Here is a 27906-nt window from a genome sequence, read left to right as displayed (position 1 = left end):
GTCAAGTCAGCCTTAGGGAATATCACTATGAACAAAGCTAGTGGAGGTGATGGAATTCCAGTGGAGCTATTTCAAATCCTAAAAGATGATGCTGTGCAAGTGCTGCACTCGATATGCCAGCAAATTTGGAAAACTCAGTAATGGCCACAGGACTGGAAAAGGTCAGTTTTCATTCCAATCAGAAAGGTAATGCCAAAGAATGTTCAAACTACTGCACAACTGTATTCATCTCACGTGCTAGCAAAGTAATGCTCAAAACTCTGCAAGTCAGGCTTCAATAATATGTGAACCGTGAACTTCCAGATGTTGAAGCTGGATTTAGAAAAGGCAGAGGAACCAGAGATGAAATGGCCAACATCCACTGGATCATCAAAAAAGCAAGAGAGTTCCAGAAAAACATCTACTTCTGCTTTATTGACTACACCAAAGCCTGTGACTATGTGGATCACAACAAACTGTGGAAAAGAATACCAGACCACCTGACCTGTCTCCTGAGAAATCTGTATGCAGGTCAAGAAGCAACAGTTAGAACTGGACATGGAACAACAGACTGGTTCCAAATAGGCAAAGGAGTTCGTCAAGGCTGTATATTGTCACCCTGCTTATTTAACTTATATGCAGAGTACATCATGCGAAATGCCAGGCTGGATGAAGCACAAGCTGGAATCAAGATTGCCGGGAGAAATATCAATAACCTCAGATATGCAGATGACACCACCCTAATGGCAGAAAGCGAAGAACTAAAGAGCCTCTTGATGAAAGTAAAGGAGGAGTGTGAAAAAGTTGGCTTAAAACCCAACATTCAGAAAACTAAGATCATGGCATCTGGTCCCATCATGGCAAGTAGATGGGAAAACAATGGAAACAGTGAGAGACTTTATTTTTGGGGGGCTCCAAAATCTCTGCAGATGGTGACTGCAGCCATGAAATTCAAAGACGTTTGTTCCTTGGAAGAAAAGCTATGACCAACCAAGACAGCATATTATAAAGCAGAGACATTACTTCACCAACAAAGGTCCGTCTAGTCAAAGCTATGGTTTTTCCAGGAGTCATGTATGGATGTGAGCAGTGGATCACAAAGAAAGCTGAGCACTGAATTGATGCTTTTGAACTGTGGTGTTGGAGAAGACTCTTGAGAGTCCCTTGGACTGCAAGGAGATCCAACCAGTCCATCCTAAAGGAAATCAGTCCTGAATATTCATTGGAAGGACTGATGCTGAAACTGAAACTCCAATACTTTGGCCACCTAATGTGAAAAACTAACTCATTAGAAAAGACCCTGATGCTGGGAAAGATTGAGGGCTGGAGGAGAAAGGGATGAGATAGTTGGATGGCATCACCGACTTGATGGACATGAGTTTGAGTAAACTCTGGGAGCTGGTGATGGACAGGGAAGCCTGTCATGCTGCAGTCCATGGGGTTGCAAAGAGTCAGACATGACAAAGCAACCAAACTGAACTGAAATGTGTACTATTTAGCAATAGGGTTTTATATTCTGGATACATGTTCCTGAGTAGATACATGGCTTGTGCTTTCTCCCATTCTGATTGGGGGAGTGTAGCAGGGGGGCTAGATTTTCTTAATATTTATTTTCATTTGGTTGACCGTTCCACATCTTAGTTGCGGCATGCAGTATCTAGTTCCCTGACCAGGGATCAAACCTGGGCCCCCACTGGAGAATGAAGTCTTAGCCACTGGACCACTAGGGAGGTCCTTGGGACTTCAATTTTAATGGGGAAACCAATTTATTTTTGTTTCTTACACAATTTTTGCATTAGAGATGCCTTTCAAACTAACTTGCTTTAGTATCCATTTCGGAGAAGGCAATGGCACCCCACTCCAGTAATTTTGCCTAGAAAATCCCATGGATGGAGGAGCCTGGTAGGCTGCAGTCCATGGGGTCGCTAGAGTAGGACAAGACTGAGTGACTTCACTTTCACTTTTCACTTTCATGCAATGGAGAAGGAAATGGCAACCCACTCCAGTGTTCTTGCCTGGAGAATCCCAGGGATGGGGAAGCCTGGTGGGCTGCTGTCTATGGGGTTGCACAGAGTTGGACACGACTGAAGTGATGCAGCAGCAGTATCTATTTAAAGATAATCACTTTTTTAAAAAAATTTATCTACTGACTGGAGACAATTAAGAGGTTGCTTATTTTTATCCATAAAAATAGAGTGTAGCCATAACTCTGAAATGAATGGCTGTTGTTGAAACATTACTTACACGTAGACTTTTCCTCATTAGTTGAATGGGAGACTTGCTTGTGATTCACATTATTTTGTGAGCCAAATTGTTTTTCCTGACAATAAGCTCATCATCACATGAGAAGATCACTTGTTAAAGCAAGCTGTTCTTTTGTTAGATTAAAAAGAAATGGGGCAGTGCAAAAAAATTCTCAACAGCAAAGTGATGATTCTGGTCAGGCTGACTAGATCAGTAAACTCTGCCATCCATGGAGTATTGTGCACGGCTCGCTGGGGTGTCCTTAGACGGAATTACTAGAGCATGTGCCTCGGAGAAAGGAGGGCAGATAACCACAGGGTTTGGCTCAGAGCAAGAGAAAACTTCACCATCATTAGTGCCGGCCTATTTTCATTATCTCAAAATAATGTGACCCCATTGAAAGCTCCATCTCAGCCATGGCTGACATTGTAATTTAAAGCTCTTCTATGTAAAAGTTCTTAATTTGGAAAGGTGGGTTTACAGTATTGTATTATTAATTGTATAATTAATTGTATGATCCCTTTTGGTCAAGTTTATTTTTTCCCAAGCATGATAGTATACAGTTTGATATATATTTCCTTTAGAATCCCTCAGGATGCTGATAAAGGTTTTATGAAATGAGTACATCAGTGACAACCATCACCGAATATTACACTCATGTTCCTCTGAAAGACTGCTTGGCATCAAATCCTACACAGTGGAACTCCTCTATGTACAATTAATACATTAGGCGCATTCTGTAAGTAAAGTAGAAAGTAGCTGATGGTAACATGGCACTCATCTCATTATAAAAATTGCACCTTCTCATCTGTGTTAGCAGCAACATGAGTAAGGACGTGTGTGAGAAGAGCTTTAGCACAAAGCAAACCCTCATATTGACTCAATCTTCCCAGCAACCGGGAACTGACTCTCTACTGAGATTTCAGATGATGAAATAGGCTCCAGAGTGTTGTAATTCCTCCTGGATCACAGAACTAGCAAGTGGATGAGGTAAGCTTCACATCTAGTAGTTTTTTTCATACATTTTTCTTGTCTAATTACTAAGATATACATCAAGTACTTGAGAAAGACATAAAGAAGGCAGGCAGGCAGATTTGTCCCTTCTATCTAGAGCAAACTTCTTTCTCATATATATAAGTCACGAACACCATTCCACATCAATATGTAATCTTTGTTCTCTAATGACATATATTTAATTAAACTGTCTTACATTTAATATAACACATTGCATAAGATTGATGTAAGAAGCAATTCATTTATGATATATGTGTGAGATATTCACGTTATTTCTAATTTCAAGTATTAAGAATAGTCCTGCTGTACACATACCTGAATATGCAAAAAATCATGGTCACACTTGTTTGATTAAAAATCTTAGAGATAGAATTTTTTATAAAAGATTATTGTCAAATTATAGACATCTACTCACACACTCACCAAAAATGAACACCCAAGTGCCTTTTCCTAGTCCACACCAAATCTGACATTCTCATAGCTGAACATGATCTATCTTTGTTACCATAATACATATTTTTCAAGTTAATATCTTTTCATAGTTTATTGGCCATTTTAAATTACTCTTTCTTAATGATATTCTTAGGGTAATATAGTGTGTTTATTCTTTGAATTTCCATTTTGCTTTCTTCCCATATTTCAAAGTATTTCTTTGTATATTAAAGATATTCTGTGTCTGGCATATTTATGCCAGCTGATATTTCCTGTTTTGCTTGCTGATGAAGAAGATTTTTTCATCCAGTTGTAAAATACGTGTCTCTCCTGTTATTTTTGTTTCTGTTTCTTTCCAGTCACATTTTCTATTGCATTCAGCTCAGTCACCTGCAGACCAATCTGATATTTGATTTGAAAAATCATGTAAGTGCAGCATACCTTGCCTTTCCAGCTTGAATTTCCCAAAGTCTTTTCCATGTATGTCACCTTGAAAAGTAAACCCTCCTCTTTCAAGTCCGGATGATACCTGATACACATGAAAAGGAAGAAAACAACAAAAATTAACCATAACCTCTTCTTTTATCATAATATAAATATTATTTCTCCTATTTAAACATTAATGGTTAGTTATTTTAAACATTTGTTATTCCTTTGAGATTCCCATTTATGGTTAAAATTGAGAAATACAGATATGAACTTTCAACTACCAAACTCTGTCTCATTTTGATCTCCAAAACAGTAGTAAAATTTACACCTTATTTATATGTTTAGTATCCTTTGTAAGGGGGACACACATACGGATCACCTCGGAGCCTGCAGCACGTAAAACTCACTGTGTCACAGCTGCTGTCTCCTGTTATCACGCGAGGCCTTCTACCTCGAGTTTGATGATGAATCAGTGCAGAAGCACTGGAAAGAGACCATTAAGGGGCACCGGGGTCTCTCTCGGCACGTGCAGGCTGGTTACTGTGGCTTTGGGGAAAGTCTGGCTCCACTGTCACAGTGGGGAGTGGTCTGCATCTAAGCTCTTGTGTGTCAGGCAGGAACAGCCTGTCGCTGCGGGCCGGTTTCTTTCTGGTCTCAGCGGCTTTCTCCCATCAGATGGTGAAGGGGTGGCACTGCTGCAGGGCCAGGCCGGGGGCCCTGCGTTTCCACGGTGCAGACAGGACCCAGGCCATCTTGGAAGGAATCCCCGCTGGTGCCCCCAACTCTGTGCAGACATGAGGATTAGAAAACCCTCCAGGAAGTACTCACATAACCATCCAGTCCCCAGTTGTCATTCTCAAAGTTGCTGACGAAAATATCCACTGGACCTTTTATCTGAAAAGCTTTCAGAAGTAAGTGGGCCTCCTCCTTCTTGTAAACACCTAGGAAAGGAGCATGGGTTATTCTTACACTGCAGAAATGTAAGAATATGGTCAGGAAGGTAGGCACTTGGCCCATTTATGTGGAATATGATATAGAGAGGATAGTGTTTTCAATAACAGCGATTAGTGTTTTTATTTTTAAAGTTTAGCTATAGCCCTCCTTTTTCCCTAAAAAAATCACCTCTTATTGAAGTCATTGTCTGTCTCGAGTAAGTATTGTCTGCTGCTGCTGCTGCTGCTAAGTCGCTTCAGTCCTGTCCGACTCTGTGCGACCCCATAGACGGCAGCCCACCAGGCTCCCCTGTCCCTGGGATTCTCCAGGCAAGAACACTGGAGTGGGTTGCCATTTCCTTCTCCAATGCATGAACAATGCAAAGTGAAAGTAAAGTCGCTCAGTTGTGTCCGACTCCTAGTGACCCCGTGGACTGCAGCCCACCAGGCCCCTCCATCCATGGGATTTTCCAGGCAAGAGTACTGGAGTGGGGTGCCATTGCCTTCTCCGAAGTATTATCTACTTCACACAATTCAACATCTTTATCTCGCAGAAGGAAAAAAATAATATACATTCACTTATATTAAGTTTTTTAAATTCATAATTTTTATTCTGTTTGTACTCACTTCTGAGGACAGGGGTATGTATTATAGAAAAGAATAAGATACAAGACCTAGGGGATTAAACTACTGTGTATGAAATAAACAAGCTAGAAAGATATATTGTATAGTACTGGTAATATACCAAATATTTTACAATAACTTTAAATGGAGAATAATCTATAAAATACTGAATCACTAAAAAAATGATGTCTTGATAAAAACAGCTATGCTGAATGGACACGTGGAGAGTTTGTACGCAATTCTTACAAAATTTCAGTGTGGGAAAATGTAACTATTTATAAATCAATAAAAAAAAAAGAGACCATAAAAATAGCCCCAAATATAGCTACTTATATAGATGAGCTGTGCTTATTAAAATGAAATGAACGGCTTCATGGACAAAGGTCCACTGAATGACTGCTGAATGGTTTCATCCAGGGCGTCCGGGTGTGTACTGGGGATGTGGGGGGATGTGCCCGCAGCTATGGCTAGTTCCCTACCCAAAGGAGGAACCAAATGAATAAGTAAACAAAGAAATGAACAGATATTAAAGAATAATAATAATGAACCCAAACGCCTTCTGTGCAGAGAGACAGGCTCAAGGGAAGGTCACACTGTTTCAGGAACTCCAGCAGTTAATTCCCACTTTCTCTCATTAGAGAAACAGGCCTCTAAAAACATTGCAGGAAGACTGTCCACTGGCCAGTCACACAAGAGGAATGGAACCCATGGCCGAGAAAGACCCATGGATGGGGAGGACCACCTAACGGGTTGACTCTGGGCTGCTGTCCATGGCCACCATCAGCAGCTCTGTGTTCTTGGCACACAGTTTGTGGAACCCCACTTCCACAAACTCTTAGTAGAGATAAGATATATGTATTTAGGAGATACTTATGGTGTTTAAATTACAGCACCCCATAGGACACCAGGTCCTGGCTGGCTTTCCAGGAGCATGACTTGTCCTTCCTCCCGTATGCTTCTTCGAAATCAGACTGTACACAGCGGGTGGACTTCTGTCTAGCCACTGGGACTCAGTCTGAACAACTCTTGATACAAACTTTTCTCCAGATCCAAACCTAACTGCATCAAAGTCACACTGGAGAACATTTCCTTTGGGAAAAAAGTCCAAACTCCATGAAGAAAAATATTATCCAAAGGACCTGGGTGAGCCTAAGAAATCTGAATATTTTACAAAGTCTTAGTTATTCTGATCCAGGACTAGATTTGAGATCCCAGGCTATCTATTTATACATTCACAGGGTCAAGATAATGAATTCATAAATAAGTACCTGTTAAAAATCTGTGAGTATGGATTATTTTTCTTTTCCTAAATCCAGAGTGTGTGCACTGTTTTTAGGTGTTTTCCCAGGGCTTCCCTGGTGGCTCAGATGGTAAAGAATCTGCCTGCAATGCAGGAGACCTACGTTTGATCCCTGGGTTGGGAAGATCCCCTGGAGGAGGGCATGGCAACCCACTGCAGTATTCTTGCCTGAAGAATCCCCATGGACAGAGGAGCCTGGCGGGCCAAGGTCCATGGGGTCACAGAGTCGGACACAACTCAGTGACTAAGCACAACACAGCAACAGCCAGGGAAGCAGGGAAGTGAGACATGAGGGATGGGAGGAGTCCTCAGTGGCTTTCATACTTTGTGGCGGTGAACCATGTGTCTGTCTGGTCATCAGCGATGTGTGGGTGCCCCTTGGGGGCCCTTTATGTTCAGAACCCGGGCTGGGACTTGTGGATAACTCAGTCTGAACCCTTTGGAAGTTGGTCTATAAAAAAGGATACACTGTTATAAGTGAGATAATTTGGAGGAAAAAAATGGCAGTAGGTTCAGTCTCAAGGTGATTCTGTGTCCTGTGGGTTGATGCTCTCAACCCACGTGGGTTGGAGATTCTAATCACTGAGCTCCTGACCGCAGAGCTCAAATCCTACTCCTGCCCTGTCACTTAGGAAGGCCGCTTAGTTTTCCTGGGTATCTCTTTTTTTTTAACCAGTAAAAAAAGAAAAAAAAAAAAAGAAGTGTTTAATAATAATACTTAAATCACAAGATTGATGCAAGAAGGAAATGAACAATATATATATAAAGCACTTAAAAGTGTCTCTTGCTTAAAAATAAACCAGAGTTGGTTATTTTCTTTTTAATTGTTTTTTTAAACTGAGACACATCAATAAAAGCTCACCAGGAGCAAACAAGTTTTAAGGAATGACAGCAAGGGGATAACAAAACTGTGAATTTTGAAGATGTGACTATCTGGACATAAATCTTACATCTTTGATGTAACATGATCTCTGTGTAATCTGGAGAAAATTAATTTGCTTTTCTGTACTGGTTTTGTAATATTTTAAATGAGGAAACTGAACCATCCTGCCTCAGTCACTGAGATGACCTAGTGAGAGGCAGCAGGTGCAAAGCCCAAGTGACATCAGCCAGCACTTGGCCCGTGCTGGTGCCCCCTTTGCCAGAAGACTGATGGAGGGTCTGGTGAGGGAGCCCCCTGGGTGCCTACCTGTCAACTTCAGCTCCCCCTGGGAGTCAGTGAACGTTGCATTCACTTTGCTGCTAGTTGCGTTGAACCAGTCGACAGTTAGGGTCGCAGGCTGTCTTTTCCCTAAATATTCGTAATATCCCTTCCACACCGAATGGATGAAAAACACATCTGAAGGAACTGTGGGGGGAGAAAACAGAGAAATGTTAGCATACAGAACAGTTACATTAGATGTTTTAATACACAGAAGGCATAGCACTGCTCATAAAGACAGCACGACAGTGGCGATGGTGATGACGAAGACCTGTCTCCATGTCCCTTCACAGCAGGTTTGTAAGAGTCAGGTGAGCCGGGCGGGAGCAGGCAGGTTACTGCAACATGCAGACAGTCATCTGTCACTGGGGTGGATGCCAGCGCACCTGTGTTACCAGATCCGCCAGGGCCAGCGTGTCTAGTGAACTGGGACTGCGGACACTAGGTAAGGTCTCATCAGTCAGGCTGACCTGGAAATCACTACTGCCGTGTCACTGACTATCCGAGTCCACTTGCTGTGGGAAGACTTAGGAGGCTCAGAGGAACTGACATCTGCCAGGGCCCTTCTGCCCTCAGAAAGCCTGCATTTCACAGCACCACTTTGACTGCACAGACCCGGCTTATGGAGACAAAGATGCTTTATTTCCCAAGATCTTTATTTTGTAAGTAAAGCCAATCTCTCATCTAGCTCTTCTGCTCTACTCTAATCCCCCTGATGAGAAATAGTCCAGAATTGGTAAGAAAGCTAGACTAAATGATGTCAAAAACCAAAGGCAAACTGTCTTCTTGAAACATTACAATTCATCTGAGACAGGAATTCTTACAAAGATTATTGAGCTATTCTCTCTTTTCACTGGTTACAAACAAATTAAAACTTTTCACATTTCTGCTAATAAATAAGTATAAAATCCTGCTATTTTTACAGTATTGCTGTAACATTTTACAGGGGAATTGATGTAAATATGCATCAGTGAATCCACTAAATTTCTCTCTGTTCTGTCTCATGACATGTGTAAATCGTTTAATTGGACAACATCCGCCGTGAGTGGGACTGGTCAGAAGGTACTTTTGGACTTCCCAGGTATAAAGAAAGATGCTGGTCTCCCTAAATGTGTTTTTAGCAAATGCACTTATGGCCACAGTGTGGTGAGGACAGAGTACAGAGTCCCTGGTTGCGCTTTTCTTTCCAGCTCCACTGGACGTTTGCCTGTTTTCCCAGACAGGCTGATCCTACAAGACGTCTCCCAACAACAGAACAATGTCAGCACTTGCTGGGCTTTGATGGACCCAACTTCCTAATAGTAATAATTTTAAAACTCAAGTTTGAAGCAAGGACTTGACACAGGCCTCTGACACAGCTGCTGATTGATCAGGACACTGAGCAGGCCCATCATCAGCAGTATCACCAAGGCCCACTTTTCATCAGCAAGCCCGAGATGCCTTGTCTTCCTTTTCTAAAGTAAATAGCCTTTTAAACAGTATCCAGATCACTTTCCCTAGTTGGAAGGGACACACCCAGTGGAAGCTGTGAATGTGCCAAGGTCCTCTCGTTGGTGGGTCAGGTGGACCAGCCGGGCTGGGCAGCAGCAGAAGCAGCAGGTCGGCGGGGCAGCTCCGACTGTGCTCAGCTGCGACCACTGGGGACATGGAGGATCCTTTTGGGTCCTTGTCCTCTGACCTGTTGCTGGTGGTTTGCAGTGTAATGTAACCACCACAGTGGAGGTGCTAGACTGTGTGCCTATACAAAGAAGCTCGTTTCATCAGTGCTTCCCTTCAGAGAGGATAGGGCACATTGAGGTAGAGTCTGAAACGCTATAGTTGATTCATACTGATGTTTGGTAGAAACCAATGCAATATTGTAAAGCAATTATCCTTCAATTAAAAATAAATAAATTTTAAAAAGAGCCTGCAGACTTTTCACTGCCCACAACAAAACCAGAAAACAAAGCAGAACAAACACCACCACCACCACCCACTGTGCTTTCTTCCACTGAAGTAAATGTTGCCTGGATAGAGTACTGATTTCTGTGTTTGATTTTCAAATAACATTTACATAGAATAGTACAGAAAAACATTTTAAGGTAGGTCTTATACTTCATGGTGTACAATGCATGAATTCCTTTAACCATGTTGGAACTTTTTGCCTCATCTAAGAATTAAATGCAAAACCCAGCAACTGTGACTGAACTTACAGCATTTCACATACTCTCTCCACATTTGACCCTGGAACAGAGTTTATGGCTAAGAAACCAGTGTGAAAACCTGAATACAGAAAACACCAGAAAATGCAACTTACCTAAGTGTTTTCTGTTGTATTTTTTTTGTTTGACTTACATTATAACTTGGGGACACACTATATTGTTTAAATATTCTCTAAATTTATAACAGGCCAGGTGATTTGGAGTAACGAACATCTTCATTAGGAAATAAACCTGCACCTTTCCTGTTTGCTACGGCATGCATTAAGCAAGGTATCACACACAACAGAAAGCGAGAATTAAAGCATCAGAGGCAGAGGATGGAGATACTTGGGGAAGGGTGCACCCCACAGTTGAGCTGCTGGAATGCGCAGCTGGCACGATGTGTTGTTTACTGTAGCATCCTCTTGTGGAGGAAAGACACACAACCCTCTTTATAAGGCTCTCTGTTATACCACATTCTGGCTCAACATCTGATGTCCACTTCTGCCTACAAAATGCCCAAGGTACCTTTTCGTAAAACAGCGTGAGATAATGACAAAGGTTTTCCTTTTAAGTAAAGTATTGTTATTCCATTAACAAACCATGGTTATGAGAGAAACAGGAACCTGTGTGGGCTTGGTGTTTTAAATAACTGAAACTTTAATTTGTTTATGGACTAAAGGAATCAGAAATTTGTTTCTTTGGCTGCACAGAGTATAGTAGAGAACAGATCATCTTATTTGATTTAAATCTGTAACTGTTCTGGTATACAAACCTGGAGTTTTAGTAACTGTTTCATTAACTTCTCTCACTCCTTTACCTACAAGTAAAAAGACAAATTATCACTTTCAAAAAACATTTATTTTTGAATAAGTTTGAAAAAATGTCAAACCGAAGCAATGTTTGTTTCTCCAGATTTCTTGAATGCACAAAATAGTAATATCTTATACATCTCCACTTTAAACCCATATATTCACAGCATAACGTCCTTTGCTTTTGTGGGAAAACTGAGTTTCTTAGTGGAAATCAATTTGGATCTGACTTGTGCATTCAGTGTGCTACAACAGAGAGCCTTGTAAAGGAGGGTGTTCATACCCTTTCTCACTCCTCTTTGGGATCTCCTGCCCCCAAGGGAAAGGTAATTTATGAAATTACTTTGTAAAGAGTTACAATCCATCTCAATTTTCCAAGTCCCCACCCTGATCAATGAACTCACGAGTTAGCAGTGAACATCAAAATACTTCCCCTGCAAAATGTTTAATCTGGCCTATCAACTTAGATTTAACTCATAATCTCTTTGATTTCATAGTTTTGTATCAAACTACAAATTACTACTTTTTTAAAAGTATGTATTTGTCTATTTCAGTGAGAAAGAGGAAAGTGAGACATAAGTGACTTAATTCCTAACGTGAATTCGACTGAAGATTTATGAGGGGATTCTGACAGAAAGTTGTTTCTGGGGAATTTTGACAGAAAATAGGGGGATTCCAAGGAAATCCCAAATTCTGAGGGGCAGAAGTGAGTTTCTGAGGGATTGCCAAGGGGCAGAATGGGTTTCCAGGGGATTCCTGAGGGGCAAAAGGGGGTTTCTGGGTGATTCCCCATCAGCAGATGGTGGTATCTGGGGGATTCCCCACTGAAAAAAGAGGGTTTTTTTCGGGGAAATCTGAGGGGCAGAAGAGAGTTTCTGGAGGAATCCTGAGGGCAGAAGGGGGTTTTCCGGGAATTCCCCACCAACAGAAGGTGGTTGGTGTACTGGGGGATTCCCCACCAGCAGAGGATGGTTTCCAGGGATTGCCTGCGAATAGAAGGGAGTTTTCAGGGGGATTCCCCACAGGCAGATGGTTTCCAGGGGATTTCCCAGCAGTGGAAGGTGGTGTCTGGGGTATTGCCCGAGGACAGAAGGGGGTTTCCCCCAGGGAATCCTGAGGGCAGAAGGTAGTAAATATCCAGGGGAATCCTGAGGGGCATAACGGTGTTCTGGGTGGGGGAATCCTGAGGGCAGAAAGTGGTTTCCGGGGAATTCACCACCAGCAGAAGGTGGTTTCGGGGGATTCCTCACTGACAGAGGTGGTTCCCAGGGGAATCCTGAGGGCAGAAGGGCATTTCTGGTGGAATCCTGAGGGTAGAAGGGGGTTTCTGGTGAAATCTGAGGGCAAAAAAGGTTTCTGGGGGATGCCTGAGGGCAGAAGGCGGGTTCTGGGGGATTCTTCACAGCAGAAGGTGGTTTCTGGTGGAATCCTGAGGGCATAAGGGGTTTCCAGGGGGGATTCTGAGGGCAGAAGGGGATTTCTGGTGGAATCCTCAGGGCTGAAGGGGGTTCTGTTCGAATCCTGAGGGCAGAAGGGGTTTCTGTTCTAATCCTGAGGGCAGAAGGGGTTTCTAGGCGAATTCTGAGGGCAGAAGGGGATTCTGTTGGAATCCTGAGGGCTGAAGGGGTTTCTGTTAGAATTCTGAGGGCAGAAGGGGATTCTGGGGGACTCCTGACTGCAGAAGGGGATTTCTGGTAGAATCCTGAGGGCAGAATTTGCTTTCCAGGGAAATCCTGACGGGCAGTAGGGGGTTTATGGGGGAATCCTGAGGACAGAAGGGGATTTCCAGTTGAATCCTGAGGACACAAAGGGGTTCTGGTGGAATCCTGAGGGCAGAAGGGGGTTCTGGGGTGGAATCCTGAGGGCAGAATATGGTTTCCAGGGGAATCCTGAGGGGTAGTATGGGGTTTCTAGGGCCATCCTGAGTGCAGAAGGGGATTTCTGGTGGAATCCTGAGGGCTGAAAGGGGTTCTGGTGGAATCCTGAGGGCAGAAAGGGTTTTCTGGTAGAATCCTGAGGGATGAAGTGGGTTCTGTTGGAATCCTGAGGGAAGAAAAGGGGTTCTGGGACAATCTTGAGGTCAGAAGGGGGTTTCCAGGGGAATCCTGAGGGAATAAGGAGTTTTCTGATGGAATCCTGAGGGGCAGTAGGAGGTTTCTGGGGGAATCCTGAGGGCAGAAGGGGATTTCTGGTGGAATCCTGAGGGCACAAAGGGGTTTGGGGGGATCCTGAGGGCAGAAAGGGGTTTCTGGTGGAATCTTGAGGGCAGAATGTGGTACCCAGGGGAACCCTGTGGGAAGAAGAGGTTTCTGGTAGAATCCTGAGGATTGTAGGGGGTTCTGGGGTGGAATCCTGAGGGAAAATGTGGTTTCTAGGGGAATTCTGAGGGCAGAAGTGGGGTTTCCGGGGGAATCCTGAGGGTGGAAGGGGGTTTCCAGGTGAATCCTGAGGGCAGAAGGGTGTTTCTAGGGGAATTCTGAGGGCTGAAGAGGATTTCTTGTGGAATCCTGAGGGCAGAAGGGGGTTCTGGGGAAATCCTGAGGGCAGAAGGGGGTTTCTGGGGGAATCCTAAGGGCATAAGGTGTTTCTAGGGGGATTCCGAGGGAAGAAGGGTGTTTTGGTGGAATCCTGAGGGCTGAAGGGGGTTCTGGGGTAGAATCCTGAGGGAAGAAGGGGTTTCTAGGGGAATTCTGAAGGCAGAAGGGGATTTCTGGTGGAATCCTGAGGGGCAGAAGGGGGTTCCAGGGAATCCTGGGGGCACAAAGGGGTTCTGGTGGAATCCTGTGGGCAGAAGGGGGTTCTGGTGGTGGAATCCTGAGGGAAGAATATGGTTTCCAGGGGAATCCTGGGGGCACAAAGGGGTTCTGGTGGAATCCTGAGGGCAGAGTATGGTTTCCAGGGGAATCCTGAGAGGTAGTAGGGAGTTTCCAGGGCCATCCTGAGGGCAGAAGGGGTTTTCTGTTGGAATCCTGAGGGCAGAAGGGGGTTTCTGGTGGAATCCTGAGGGCAGAAGGGGTTCTGGGCTGGAATCCAGAGGGCAGAAATGTGTTTCTGGTGGAATCCTGAGGGCAGAAGTGGTTTTTAGGGGAATCCTGAGGGCAGAAGGGGATTCTGTGAATCCTGAGGGCTGAAGGGGGTTCTGGGCTGGAACCCTGAGGGCAGAAATGGGTTTCTGGTGGAATTCTGAGGGCAGAAGGGGGTTTCTGGTGTAATCCTGAGGGCAGAAGGGGTTTCTAGAGGGGATCCTGAGGGCAGAAGGGGTTTCTAGAGGGGATCCCAAGGGGCAGGAGGAGGTTTCCTGGGGAATCCTGACTGACAGAGAATTCTTTCTTTCAGAATTGAAAAGTGCTGACTACACATAGGCTCCAAGGAGCTCCTCCTAAAGGCATGGGCTGTATCAGTGTCATGTCTGTTTCTGTTGCTTTGCCATCATGTCCAGGTGTGGTTTGGTGAAGAAGCTGAAGGTGTGTTGCTGTCAGCTCTGACTAGGTGTTACTTTTGTATGTAAATACACAACTTTGTGAGTCATTAGTACATCATTCTTGTGTTGTTTTTGTAAGTTTAAAAAGCAGAACCAATGTCAAGGACACACAAACTTATATTCTACCACTAAATAGCTGTGGTCTCAAAAATAACAGACCTATGTTATATATTCAACATTGGTGATCTTTGCCCATTTTCATTAAAAAATACATTTTCCAAAGACATACTGTATTTTATTTTCCTTTTAACTCATTGTGTTTTTCTTTGATTTGATTTGCAAATTTGTGATTTGCAAATAATGAGACCTGCACCTCTCCTTGGCTTGTGCTGCCTCTGCATTCAACACAGACTGCACACATATTCACACACACAGCTCACACACAGCATGCACAGATTTGGGGGGAGGGTGACGGACAGTGCCTCCAAGAGGCTACTACTTGGGCGTCTTCCACCTGGACACGAGCCTGGTGGGCAACTGACACTCATCCTGGTCTGCAGGGACCCACTCTCACTTCTCACCAGTAACTTACTTTTACAGACAGGGGACTTCCCTGTCCATTTCATGTCTGCTTTACACGTCCTGTGCTCAGATCCACCTGCGAGGAAGAATCCCGGATGGCAGGTGTATACCAAGGTGTAGCCAAAGGTGGGGAGGTCAATGGCTCTCACATCTGCATGGGCTGGCGTTTCAGGCTGGCGGCAGGCGTGAGCTGAAATGGGATTTAGTCCATTAGTAAGTCCACTGGAGCCTAAGCATGTATGTCAAAGGAAATACAGACAAAGAGATGGAAATGGCTATAAAGTTAGTTTACCATTTAAAATTGAGAATACGGGAGCTTTACAGATCACTGACACTCTGGTCTCTGCAGCTTACAGCACAGCAGAGCCTTGGTGTTGCCAGGTCTCTCTCTTCCTCTCCCTCCACCCCCCCTCACTTTCTCCTCCTCCTCTGTCTCTGCCTGTCTGTCTGTCTTCTATTTATCATCTATCATCTGTCTATCTAGTCTCCTTTGCATACATGTATATATGTAATTATGTATAGAAATTTAGAAATCATAGCTTTAAAATAAACACTTTTGACATACTGTTAAGCTAAGTGGGGCCTCCCTGGTGGCTCAGATGGTAAACAGTCTGTTTGCAATGCAGGATCCCCTGGAGAAGGGAATGGCTACTCACTCCAGTATTCTTGCCTAGAGAATTCCATGGACAGAATTGTGTCCATGGACACATGGACATTCAAATTCCATGGACAAGTCAAATGTGGAGCCTGGTGGGCCACAGTCCATGGGGTCACAGAATTGGACATGACTGAATAACTAACACTAAGATAAATAATATGTTAAGTTTCTTAAAAAAAGCAGCCCTTTAAACTAAACACAGACAGATTAATGTGTATTTTAAAATAGGCTTTGGTTTTTGTCCAGTGCCAACTAGCAAATTTACTGCTCAGTTAAATGAATAATTAATTTTGGCCAAAATCCACTGTGTGTCTAGAAAATTAATTGAAATATAGATTCTTATTTTATTTAAAATATCACTTAGGAATAAATAAGGTTGTAATTGTTTTTGTTTTTTACTTGATAAGTTGTGTCTGACTCTTGTGACCCCATGGACTGTAGCTTGCCAGGCTCCTCTGTCCATGGGATTTTCCAGGCAAGAATCTGGAGTGAGTTGCCATTCCCTTCCACATGGGTTCTTCCCTACCCAGCAGGATCAAACCTGCGTCTCCTGCATTGGCAGCCAGGTTCTTCACTGCTGAGCCGCCAGGGAAGCCCCAAGGTTATAATGTGGTGTGCTGTGTGTGTGCTGTGTTAAATTGCATGGGTTATGTCCAACTGTTTGAGACCCTATGGACTGTAGCTGCCAGACTCTTCTGTTCATGAGATTCTTCAGGCAAGAATACTGGAGCGGGTTGCCATGCCCTCCTTACAGGGATCTTCCTGACCCAGGGATCAAACCTATGTCACTTACTTATGTCTCCTGCACTGGCAGGTGGGTTCTTTACCACTAGCACACCCTGGGAAGCACCATGCTTGATCTCAAATAACTTACCATTCTTTATAGAATGCACATTTATGTCTCAAATAAAGGACTTGGCCAATTATTATAAAACAAGTTTATATGATTAACATCACTAATGCAATCTTTTAAAGTATTGTAATATTTTTCACTTTGATAGACTTTCAAGGTGGTGGTGGTTTAGTCACTAGGTCGACTCTTGCGACCCCATAGACTGTAGCCTGCCAGCCTCCTGTCCATGGGATTTTCCAGGCAAGAATACTGGAGCTGTTTCCATTTCCTTCTCCAAATTTTCAAGGTAATGAAGACCTAATGTTAGCTAGCTCTACACACAGACACACACACCTATGTGTATATACATACATATACATGCATGTATGTGTGATATCTCTGTATAATATTCACATAGAGGATTCATGTAGAGATTTAGAATAGAGATGATAGCTTTGAAATAAATACTGACACATAAATACACAAAATTCACAACTTACATACTCAGAAGATATTTGTATATAGCTAACCTAGTAAGAGTTAGATACTACATTGCCCTAGATTGGTAGAGGATGAAAGGCTGATTACTAATCACTACATTTCTCCTAATTCTAATGATTAAATCACAAAACAAAACTTGGTCCTAAGTATTTGAATTATCGATTCATATGGACTCCAAAAAGAATAGTTTAAAGACGTGTATTAATACTCTGATGAGTCACATGATCTTTAGTGACCTGAGCTGAACATCCTAGGGGAGCAGTAACACAAGCAGTTTTTCTCTCAGTGAGTGTTAACCAGCATGTTATTCACTGGTCTTTGGTTAAGGACAGTTTCTCAGGCTTTGGGGCCTGGATATCACTGGAGGTGCCTGGGGACTACAGACTGGGGTCCCCCTGCTCCTCTTCACCGGACCTGCCCCTGGTCCCCAGAGCCTCAGATACCGCAGGGGTGTGCAGGATGGCACTCAAGATTCAAACTTCAACCAACTCTGGGTGCTGCTGCTGATGGTTCTAGGGAGTCAGACTCTGAGAAATGAGTTTAGGGAATGGAAAGTAAACAAACAAAAATAAGCCTCTCGTTTCTCAGGAAGGTGAATTCTTTCAGCTGCTGGAGAGAGGACAGGCCCTGCCCTTGCACAGTGTCACACTTACGGATGCACTCTGTCTGGATGCCACTCCATGTCAGGTTCGCCAGGCAAGTTCGAGTCGTAGAGCCTTGGACGTGGTAACCTTTTCGGCACCGGAAAAACACCATGCTTCCAACCTGGAGGGGAAAGCCAGCACCAAGCTCAGAGGTGACGTGGACACACTCGCGCTGGAAAGCACGCTCCAGGGTCAGGTCTGAATCAACGTGTACATGTAAAATGTGGGCTGAAGTATCAGACACAGTTGTTCTTGTTGTTTAGTTGCTCAGTTGTGTCCAACTGTTTTGTGACCCCATGGACAGTAGCCTGCCAGGCTCCTCTGTCCATGGTATTTCTCAGACAAGAATACTGGATTAAGCTGCCATTTCTTTCTCCAGGGGATTTTTCCAACTCAGGGATCAAACCCACGTCTCCTGCTTCACAGTGTTAGACACAGTACAGGTTGCTCAATGGATCGTGTGAGGTCTTAGATACAGTGACTCATGATTATTTAGAAGCAGTTTATTTGGGTAACAAAAGTATGCCTTTTCTCTTTACTTTTAGCCTTATCTCTCTTCAATTTGTGATAACTGTTTTTTACCCCTCTGCTAGTCCTATTCTGGGCTTCCCAGGTGGCTTGGAAGTAACGAGTCCACCTGCAATGCAGGAGACCTGGGTTCGATCCCTGGGTTGGGAAGATCCCCTGGAGGAGGAAATGGCAATCCACTCCAGTATTCTTGCCTGGAGAATCCCCATAGACAGAGAAGCCTGGTGGGCTACAGTCCCTAGGGCCGCAAAAGAGTCAGATGTGACTTTGAGACTAAACAAGTCCTATTCTAAGCAATTAGTGTTTGTTAGCAAATTATTTTAGCACTTGGGGGAACTGGCTTGGAGACTGATAAGGACTCCATCATAGAATCCTCCAGAACTATTCTTCTGATGGTCTCTGTCATCTCTTTAAAAGATGGCATCTGGGTTTTTAAATGATTAGTAAATCTTGCCTTGGGTCCAACCTGTTATCCAGGATAGTGTAACTACTCTGTCATAAGGGGAATGGTGGGTCACCCCTCCCGATTAGCTTCTCACAGCAGATCACAGGACTGTGTCACTGAAAGCAATCGTCATGAAGGTTCACCTACTACAGGCCACATGCAGGCAAGTTAGCGATCACTGAAACCAGGGGTGACCACAACTTGGGTTTCTCATGGTGAGTTAGTGAGAACGCCCACATCTTGTATTTTCTGGTATTGCAATATGTTCAGCATATGCCAGAAAACGTTACCTGAAGCTGTAAGGCCACACATGAGACCCTGCATAAAATGCACTAGATTTAACCTTGGGGACCTGTGAGGCTGCCCTTGCAGAGTGAACCAAGGCTGTCAGGAAGGAGCCAGTGTGGCATCAGGGCAATCAAATGAAGTTTACACTTCAGGAAAAAGGAGGAGAAGTGGCTGAAGAAGAGACTTTTATTCTCAATGAATGGGAACAGTAACTTGAAAGCAGTGTGTATATTCAGCTCTGGCTTTCAAAGCCATCTGATCAGAGAACCTGAAGTCACTCAATTACTTAAGATGGTTGAACTATTTTATTTCAAGCTTCTTCAATTTCCATTTTCAGGTATTTCTCTGATATTCGTGTTAATGTACTTTGAAGGCATTTTCTTCTGTTTTTGTCTCTGGAATTTAATGTTATTCACCTATTCTGTCTGGTCACCAAGTGGAGTTTTCTTATGTGAATCAGTTGCAAATCACCCTGATTTGAGATTTGCTGTGTCAATTCAGCAGACAGAAAGAAATATACATGCTTTCAAACAGAAATTCATATGCCAATTAATCCTGTGTGAATAAGATACAGTTGTCTCAGTTCTAACAGTTAAAATAATAAGCAGAAATTCTCTCTGAATGGACTATATAAATGTAACATGAGTCAGATATGCTATATAAACACATGTATATTTAAGTATCAATTACATTTTGACATATAGAAAAACATAGCAAAATAAAAATGGAATACCTCATATCCTCTTGAGCTATTCTGTATTCCAAACTGTGGAGTACCAGGGTCTGGACAGGTGTTATGAGCAGGATCTGAAATTCACAATAATAATAATAATAAATCAGAGAGAACCAGATATGGTTATTACAGGAATTCTAATATTTTTACTAAAAGGTCTTACAAAATTCAGAAAATTGTGTTTTGACAAGTAGGCAAGATGTTTTGCAAGAAAATTAAAAATTAAATTGCTATTTTCATCTTTTTTCTGACTTCTTTAGATGTTAATCTTTAGGGCTTTATCAGACTCTAAATTGCCCTGAATATTATTTTCAGTGTCAGAAGAAACACATTCTTTTCCATTCTCTGGTTTAAGTTTTCTCTACTGATACACTGTATTGGTTAGTTAATGATATATATAGTCTTCAATAATTACATATTATGATCTTTTATTTTTTGTTGATTTAATTAATCACCATCTAATTTGGTCATCTATTATACTACTCTAAACATCTTAAACTAATTTTCCTAAGATTTAAAAATGTGGAATATATTTAATGCTTCAAAATAAAAGCATATGGTAGACCAACAGTGATATTTTTCTAAAAAATTATAGTACTTTAGCGATCAATGAGTGGCTTTAGTATGTGAGGTCTCCAGCTGCAGATGGGAAAACAAAATAGATAACTTCAAAAAAGTGTTTTCAAGAGAAACTAACCTATTGGGGGGAAGAAAAAAATTTTTTTTTAGTTTTTCAGAAATAGCTAAAATAAAGCAATAGTTTTAGCCCAATAGCAGTAAACTTTTATTAGAAAAAGCAGTGTTTCAAAGAAATTATTGTTGACACTGTATTTTTAAATAGATATTTACTTTCTTAGAAAACAACCAGGGACAGAAGTCATTCCCTGCTTGCTGCGTGTGTGCAGAAGCCCCTCTCCTGCTCAGGGAAGCAGGGTGCGTGGAGCGGCCGGCCCTCACTCATTCAGTCTGCAGGGTGAGGTGGAGGGAGGCTGGGAAGGAGGCAGGGAGGGTCCTGGTTCCTGTGTCACTGACACAGTGACTGTTGATCAGTATAATTTCCACCTGAACCCTTCCTAAGAGACAGAGATTTAGTATAAAAATGAAGGGTTTAGGTCATGTAGAGAATCTCTTTTAACTTGTAAGTTTCACTTCATGTTGGAAGGTCAACAGAGCTCGCATGACCCTGTAGCCCTTTCAGCCATGGCTGACAGAGCAGGTGGTTTACTGGGGTTGGGGGCTGGGCTGGGGGAGAGGGTGTCAGGCTCTGAAGTGGGGGGGCCCTTCTGGTGCCATGGCAACAGTGAGATCTTCAGCAAACTGGTCTTTCCCCTGAAGATGGCGGTTGTCAGCTGACATGGGCAGAGAGGGGGCTGCCAGGGTAAGACAGTCTAGGAGCTGTTTTTAAATGACTTGTCACATCAACTCCAGGGTCCGCGACAGGATTTAAAAGAGGCTGCCATCAGCGTGGCTGGTCAGTGCCTGCACAGAGCATCTCCCAGGAGAGCATCGCCTGTGTGCCCACAAACACTCCAGCTTTAGAATGAAACGCCCTCTCCCCACCCCCAGGGCTGTCTTGCCATCATTACCGATGCAGGTGGGCTGGACGCCACTCCAGGTGCCGTCTGCCTGACAGACTCTCCGGGACGACCCCACCAGGAGGAAGGGGGACTTGCACTGGAAGAAGACTTCAGATCTGTAGGTGAAGGTCTTGCCGCTGAGGCGCCCCTCGGCAGGGGTGCCGGGGTCCCCGCAGAACACAGCTAGAGGAGACAACCAGGAGGTGAGTGCACAGTCTGTGCCCCTGGGTCAGGTTAGTCTATTCAGCTTCTCTAACTGCTTCCCATTAAATCCTCCCATTAAGCCCCGGAAGGCTCAGTGGGTAAAGAATAGCCTGCAGTGCAGGAGACGCAGGTTTGATCCCTGGGTAGGGAATATCCCCTGGAGAAGGAAATGGCAACCCACTCCAGTCTTCTTGCCTAGAGAAGCCCATGGACAGAGGATCCTAGAGGGCTATCGTCCAATGGGTCACAAAGCACATACATGCATTAAATCCTTAGGAATCAATGATGAAGAAAAGCACAGAATCTGCCCGTGGGCAGCGGGTCTCAAACGTGGAGTCTTTAACCTATTGCACCCTGGCTACGAGTCCCGCAGGCTCTCCTCCTCAGACTGCAGCCCGAGGTTTGTGTGCCGTGGTCTGTGCCCCCGAGGACTTACGCAGGCACTGGGGCACCTCGCCTTTCCAGACGCCTCGGCCTTCGCAGGAGAGGATGGCGGGCTGGGAGAGCTGGAAGCCGTGGGCGCAGCTGTAGCTGATGCTGGCACCCCAGCGGAAGTCTGTTCCTTCCACCTTCCCATCCTGGACCGGAGGAGGCTGGCCACACATGACGGCTGTCAGAGAACAAACAGGATTCAACATTCTAGAGTTTCCACCACAACACAATGCTCCAAGGCCTCACATTTTAATTTCACCCACGTTGCAAAAGACATCTACAAGGGGCTGAATTTTTTAATAGACAAATTGCTGAAGAAGATAGCAAATCAAAATAATAAAACTTTTCTCTAACATTTCCTCATTAATTTAGATCAAGTCCATAAAAGCAAAGTCAAAACATATCCCACCATAAAAGAAGGTGGAGTAAACAAGACAGTCTCAGTCTATAAGACAAAGGAAAGACTGTTGTTTCACTGACGTCTTCGTACAATGGTTACCAGAGGCATATTCAGTCAGAAGCATGGTCCTATGACATGAGTACAAGCATTTGAATTTATATAAACAGATGGTAAGAATTTCTTTATCTGTACTTTTTCCTTTATACAAAAGAAAGAAGTGAAAGTCATGAAGGTGGAAGTGAAGTCGCTCAGTCATGTCCAACTCTTTGCGACCCCGGGGACTGTAGCCTACCAGGCTCCTCCGTCCATGGGATTTTCCAGGCAAGAGTACTGGAGTGGGTTGCCATTTCCTTCTCCAGAGTCTTTATATAAACATAGCAGATAGTTTCCAAAAGACATAGGCTGCTGATGCACTTGCTAAAGAATTGAGCACCAACACTTGCGTGGTTAGAGATGACCCTGTGAGAAACCGCTTTGCCAGGGTTCTGTCACATCCAGGGGCTTCCCAGGAGTGACTTGCCCACTGGTGCTGGCGTCTGCCTGGCCCACTCCAGCCATTATTCTGCAACGCCTGGTCTAAGACCTCCCTGAGGACCCAAGAGCTCCGAGACTTCACACTGGAGGAGGTTTGCCGCTGACAGTCTGGGCACGGAAGGCGACGGGAGAGGAGACTCAGCCCTATTTCCTCACCTGCACTTTCTCACGGGTGCTCACACCTTCTCATGTGAGAAAGACACACAGACACAACCACACGTGCACGCCTGGAAGCTGGAAACGGGCCCTGCTCTTGCCATTCACGTTCTCTCCATCTATCCACTCATTCAACAAAGATTCCTGCAGAACCCCTAAGTGAAGACTGGGGTCGACGTCAGGTGACAAGCCCCCTAGGTGGGAACGGTGATGAGTGACATGGCTCCAGGGAGGAGTGGACAGGGTGGCCAGCAGGAGAAGAGAGAGGTCTCCTCCATGAGGGCCTGGATGGCTGTGGAAGGATTGTTAATCCACAGACACCAAACAGAGGGACAAGATCCACACAAATGGATCTGAAGTTCAGAGATCAGATGTTCTAGGGATAAGCGCCATGGACACACTTACTGGACTAGAATGCTCCCAACAGGACAGTGTGAGCTGCATTAAACACCCTCTTAGCACCTGCCACAGAACTGCACGGTGTTAATACTGAAGCTGGAAAGGACACGAGACAGGGCTTCTCATCCTCTGATGGGAGGAAACCAGGATGCGCCAGAACTTCCCAGGTCGGAAGCGGGTAAACGGCCCTTGGGGTGGGGGCTCCTCTGACCTCACAAGACTCGACAGGATGCACTTTCCTCCTGAGGTTTCCTGCTGCTCCAGCTCCAGCTCTGCCCCCTCCCTTGTCTAACGACGATAAAACGCCCCTTTCTCCTGGATGGTCACTGCTGGCCTCCACGCCCTCTCCTGCCCCTGCCCCTCCTACCCATCCGAGAAGGCCTGAAGCTCCCTGTGGATCTAGTGGAGACACTCACCCTGCAGATTAGCCCTGCATCAGCGGTCTGCTAGCCCCCCTGGTCCCCCAGCCACGTGGACACTTTCTGCCTGCTCGGTCTCTGCCTGGAAAGTCCACCAGCCAAGTCATCAACCTCCCTGTACCCCTTCCTCGTTGTGGGGCTTTGTTAGTCTCAGCGCCCGAGGCCCACCAGGCATCAGGACGCTGGCTGTCTCTGCCACTGTTCTGCCCTATCTGATGATCGGCTCTGACCTGCCTCTCCAACCCCGTGATGACGGCCACAGACTCAACACAGCCACGCACACCGAGACAGCAGAGCTGGGTTCACAGCACAGGCTCCAGAGTCGGCCCTGAAGCCCAATGGCTCCCAGACCTAACCTGCGACCCTGAGAATTTATTGCAGCTCTCTGTGAGTCACTCTCCAGGCTGTAAAACCAAGATTAAGGTAGTAAGAAAAGGAAGTGATTTAATATTTGCGAATGAGTTTACAGGAATGCTGAGCACATAGAAGGTTTACACGGGTGCTCGCAAACTGATGTAAAATGTTAACTGAATAAAGACTCTCCACGTGTGAGTGACGCACAAGAGAAGCCCCGACACTCGCCTTTGCAGGTCGGTTTGCTGTGATTCCAGGTACTGTCCTTGGTGCAGCGGATGGTGGGGGACGTGACGGGCTCCATGGTGTAGCCAGGGTTGCACTGGTAGCTGACCGTCTTGTTGAAGGTGAAATCGGTCCCGAACTGGATGCCGTTAGCCAGGGTCCCTGGGTCTCCACAGCTGATGACTAATCAGCAGAGAACAGACAAACAGAGAGACACAGTATCATGGGATGACTTATTCCTGGTTTCTGTTTAAGTGCCTCTCCTTAAGCTGCTCTTCAGAGCGATGATGCCGTGGCTGAGCACAGCGACACCAGCCTCTCTGGGGGACGGTTTCACTGGCCAGCACTCAGGAGGCTGCATGTTTGGAACCGCTTGTTTCTACTCCACTGACGTTATCTGTGTGGATGACAGCTGTCACCCACGTTCTGTCCTTAACCAGATGTTGTGAGGGGTCACCCCACAAGGTCAAGGACAGAGACACAGGCTGAGATCAGAGAACAGGCTCCTGCACCATTTCCCTTCAGACTAACTGGTCTACAGAGAGAAGGAACCTTGCTTTTTCTGAACTCAGTTTTGTAATATCCAACCCAACCAGCCAGACAAAGCACTTTTAACCATATAAATAAGAAACTGAAGAAAAATCTAAAAGTGCTTAGAAAGTGGTCATATTATCAAACATACATATGACATAATCCTTTTTTCCCTAGGGATTAAACAATACAGCCCTCTGTAAAATCAACTCCTTTTTCTCAGTCAAGTACATGTCGCTGTGGGGACCCGGATTTGGCCAGGACGGTGGCCACTCACGCGTGCAGTCGGGGGCCGTGCCGGTCCAGGTCCCATTGGCGGTGCAGTGGCGAGTGGTCAGCCCTGAGGTTCTGTAGCCGTCCCAGCAGGCGTAGACCACCGAGCTGGAGAACAGCACGCCATCGCTGCTGATGATCTTGCCGTGGGTGGGTGTCCCCGGGTTCCCACAGGACACAGCTGTGGGGAGACAGAACAGCATGGAGACCCGTTACCATGTGATAAACTCGAGAGGTCGAGGGCCATCTGCGTAACAGACTGCACATTTATTTAAAAAGTCATCGGAAGGACACTGTGGTCCTCTCCTCACCCCCACATCCTCTGCCTGCCTTTTGTCTGTAGAAAAACTGTAGCCAAACAATGAGTTTAATCAGAAAAGTGAGAAAATGCAGAACCAAAGAAAGCAGTCCAACAAGACCAAATAAAAACGGTTTAGTCATTAAGTCAAGGACCTTTAACAGTTCCTCCTCCAGGGCCATAGATAAAACTGTGATCCAGGTCCTGTGAGCTCTTTTGTAGAAACGGAATCCCCTACCAGGTGGAGAAGTTAACTGCATGATGACCAGACTGTAGCCATTACACAGGCTGCCACAAGTCTGAGAACTGGCCTCAGGGAAATGGGAACAAACTGATCCTGGAACTGAAGACTGACTGTACTTAAACAACCAAACGACGCTGGTCAGACCACCGGTGACTGACCTGCAGATGACTGTCAGAGCTGTCTGTGCTGTTTCTGCATGTAGCTCCCTCCTCCTGTCTATAAAAGCTCTGTATTTGTGCTCAGTCATGTCCGACTCTTTGTGACCCCATGGACGGTAGCCTGCCAGGCTCTCTCTGTCCAATGGACATTCCAGGCAAAAATACTATAGTGGATTGTCATTCCTTGACCCAGGGGATCTTCTCCACCCAAGGGTAGAACCTGAGTCTCTTTCATCTTCTGCATTGCAGGCGGGTTCTTTACCACTGAACCATTGGGAAGCCTATAAAAGTTCTAGACCTCGACTGGCTTTGGAATGGCCACACCTTAAATCTCTCTAAATGACCACAATGCTGCGTATAGGCATGAAGAATCAGCTAAGATGGGCAGTGTGACAGGTCTACACGCTATGAGTATCTATCAGGTACGTTCCTTCCTCAGCAAACAAGGAAACTCAGCAGCTGCTGGGTGTGTATCAGTGTGATCTCCATCCATTACAGGATTTTGCCTTTTTTTCATTGAACCTATTTCCCATAAAGATGGTTATTTTTCCTTCTTAATCCTCCCACAATAATGCACAACAGACAGACATACAAAGGATGTGAATTCTAATAAGAAGAATGTAACATGAGTCCCTTTTTTCAGAATGACGAAAGTATTTGCAAATATTCTGGCCTATTTAGATGTTCCACTTTCAAATCTAGCCTGTGAACAAAGACACACTCTCCTTTAAAATATGGAAGAAAACATTGCAAAATAAAGTCCATTATAATAGAAGTTTATGGAATTTCTGATCATATTATGTTAAAAAATTCACATACTCTCAGATCTTATTTGGACTAGATCTTGTTTGACAAATAAAGAGTATACTTGCTGGTGCTTTTACACTTGTACCTACGCTTCCCTGGTTGCTCAGATGGTAAAGAAGCCGCCTGCCATGTAGGAGACCCAGGTTTGATCCCTGGGTTGGGAAGATCCCCTGGAGAAGAGAATGCCTACCCACTCTAGTATTCTTGCCTGGAGAATTCCATGAACAGAGGAGCCTGGTGGGCTATGGTCCATAGAGTCACAAAGAGTCAGACACAACTGAGCAACTAACACTTTCACTTTCACTTATCTACATCAGATATAAACTAACCAGTTATAACCCTCTTCCCTGGTGAGTCTGGATTACAATCCCTTCTAACACAGATTGTTCAGTGGTTTATTGGTTGATATCTGAGATGAGATATGTTTACCAATCATGAGGCAGACTATACCTAACACTCTCTAAAGCTCAGAGTGCTTCGATGGCTGTGACAGAAATTAAAATTTCACTGCAAAAATCCAAGCTGTTGGCCTATTTAAGACCATCACTCCATTGCACAAACTGATTCATTGCTTCCTATGCACTGTTATTGTTCAGGAGTATGAATTGAAACCGCAAAGAATTATACTGATCCAACTTGTAACAAAAGACACCCATATCACTATGTTTTATTCCAGTCATATCTGCTATTAAAAACTATGTAGCAATTTTCAAAAGTGACCTGTGAGATACTAATCCTAAAATAAAGCAGGTGACTGTTGAAATATATTCAACTTAATATATAGACAAATATATTGTCAATAAAGGAATGTCCCTCATAATAATGATACCCTAATGTTTATAAAGTCCCCTCTAATATTGAATTTGATACTATCAAATTCATGTTTAACTTTTTTTTTTCCCCTGACAGGGATACTTTCACTGATGATCACGCCTATGAATGTGGAGATCAGAAAACAGGGTCAACATACCTGTTTTTAAATCAAGGTCCTGATGTTGTGAGACATAAAAAGACTGACAGGCAAAATAAGAAACTGAGTTTAGGGTTGTTAGAGGGAAAATGAGATATTTTGAAAGTTACAAGTTAAAATTTCTTTATAAATACATCTTTTTAAAA

The 27906-nt window shown here is 44.3% G+C and overlaps 1 protein-coding gene across 1 annotated transcript in view; it reads right to left on the bottom strand.

Annotated features, from left to right (window-relative positions):
* Positions 1-27906, bottom strand: part of CSMD1 (CUB and Sushi multiple domains 1) — a 1679419-nt gene that overhangs the window by 6751 nt on the left and 1644762 nt on the right. The window contains exons 57-67 of the mRNA XM_055567572.1: positions 25288-25464; positions 24483-24662; positions 21997-22170; positions 21366-21539; positions 19780-19853; positions 17795-17906; positions 15161-15340; positions 11111-11155; positions 8144-8302; positions 4927-5039; positions 4111-4198 (exon numbers count right to left, since the gene is read on the bottom strand). Coding sequence (XP_055423547.1) covers positions 4111-4198; positions 4927-5039; positions 8144-8302; positions 11111-11155; positions 15161-15340; positions 17795-17906; positions 19780-19853; positions 21366-21539; positions 21997-22170; positions 24483-24662; positions 25288-25464 — 1476 coding nt within the window. The remainder of the gene's footprint in view (positions 1-4110; positions 4199-4926; positions 5040-8143; positions 8303-11110; positions 11156-15160; positions 15341-17794; positions 17907-19779; positions 19854-21365; positions 21540-21996; positions 22171-24482; positions 24663-25287; positions 25465-27906) is intronic.

Source organism: Bubalus kerabau, chromosome 2, assembly GCF_029407905.1.
Source record: "Bubalus kerabau isolate K-KA32 ecotype Philippines breed swamp buffalo chromosome 2, PCC_UOA_SB_1v2, whole genome shotgun sequence".
NCBI lineage: Eukaryota > Metazoa > Chordata > Mammalia > Artiodactyla > Bovidae > Bubalus > Bubalus kerabau.
The sequence above is the reverse complement of the archived record's forward strand: the minus strand, read 5'-3'. Positions and strand labels throughout refer to the sequence as shown.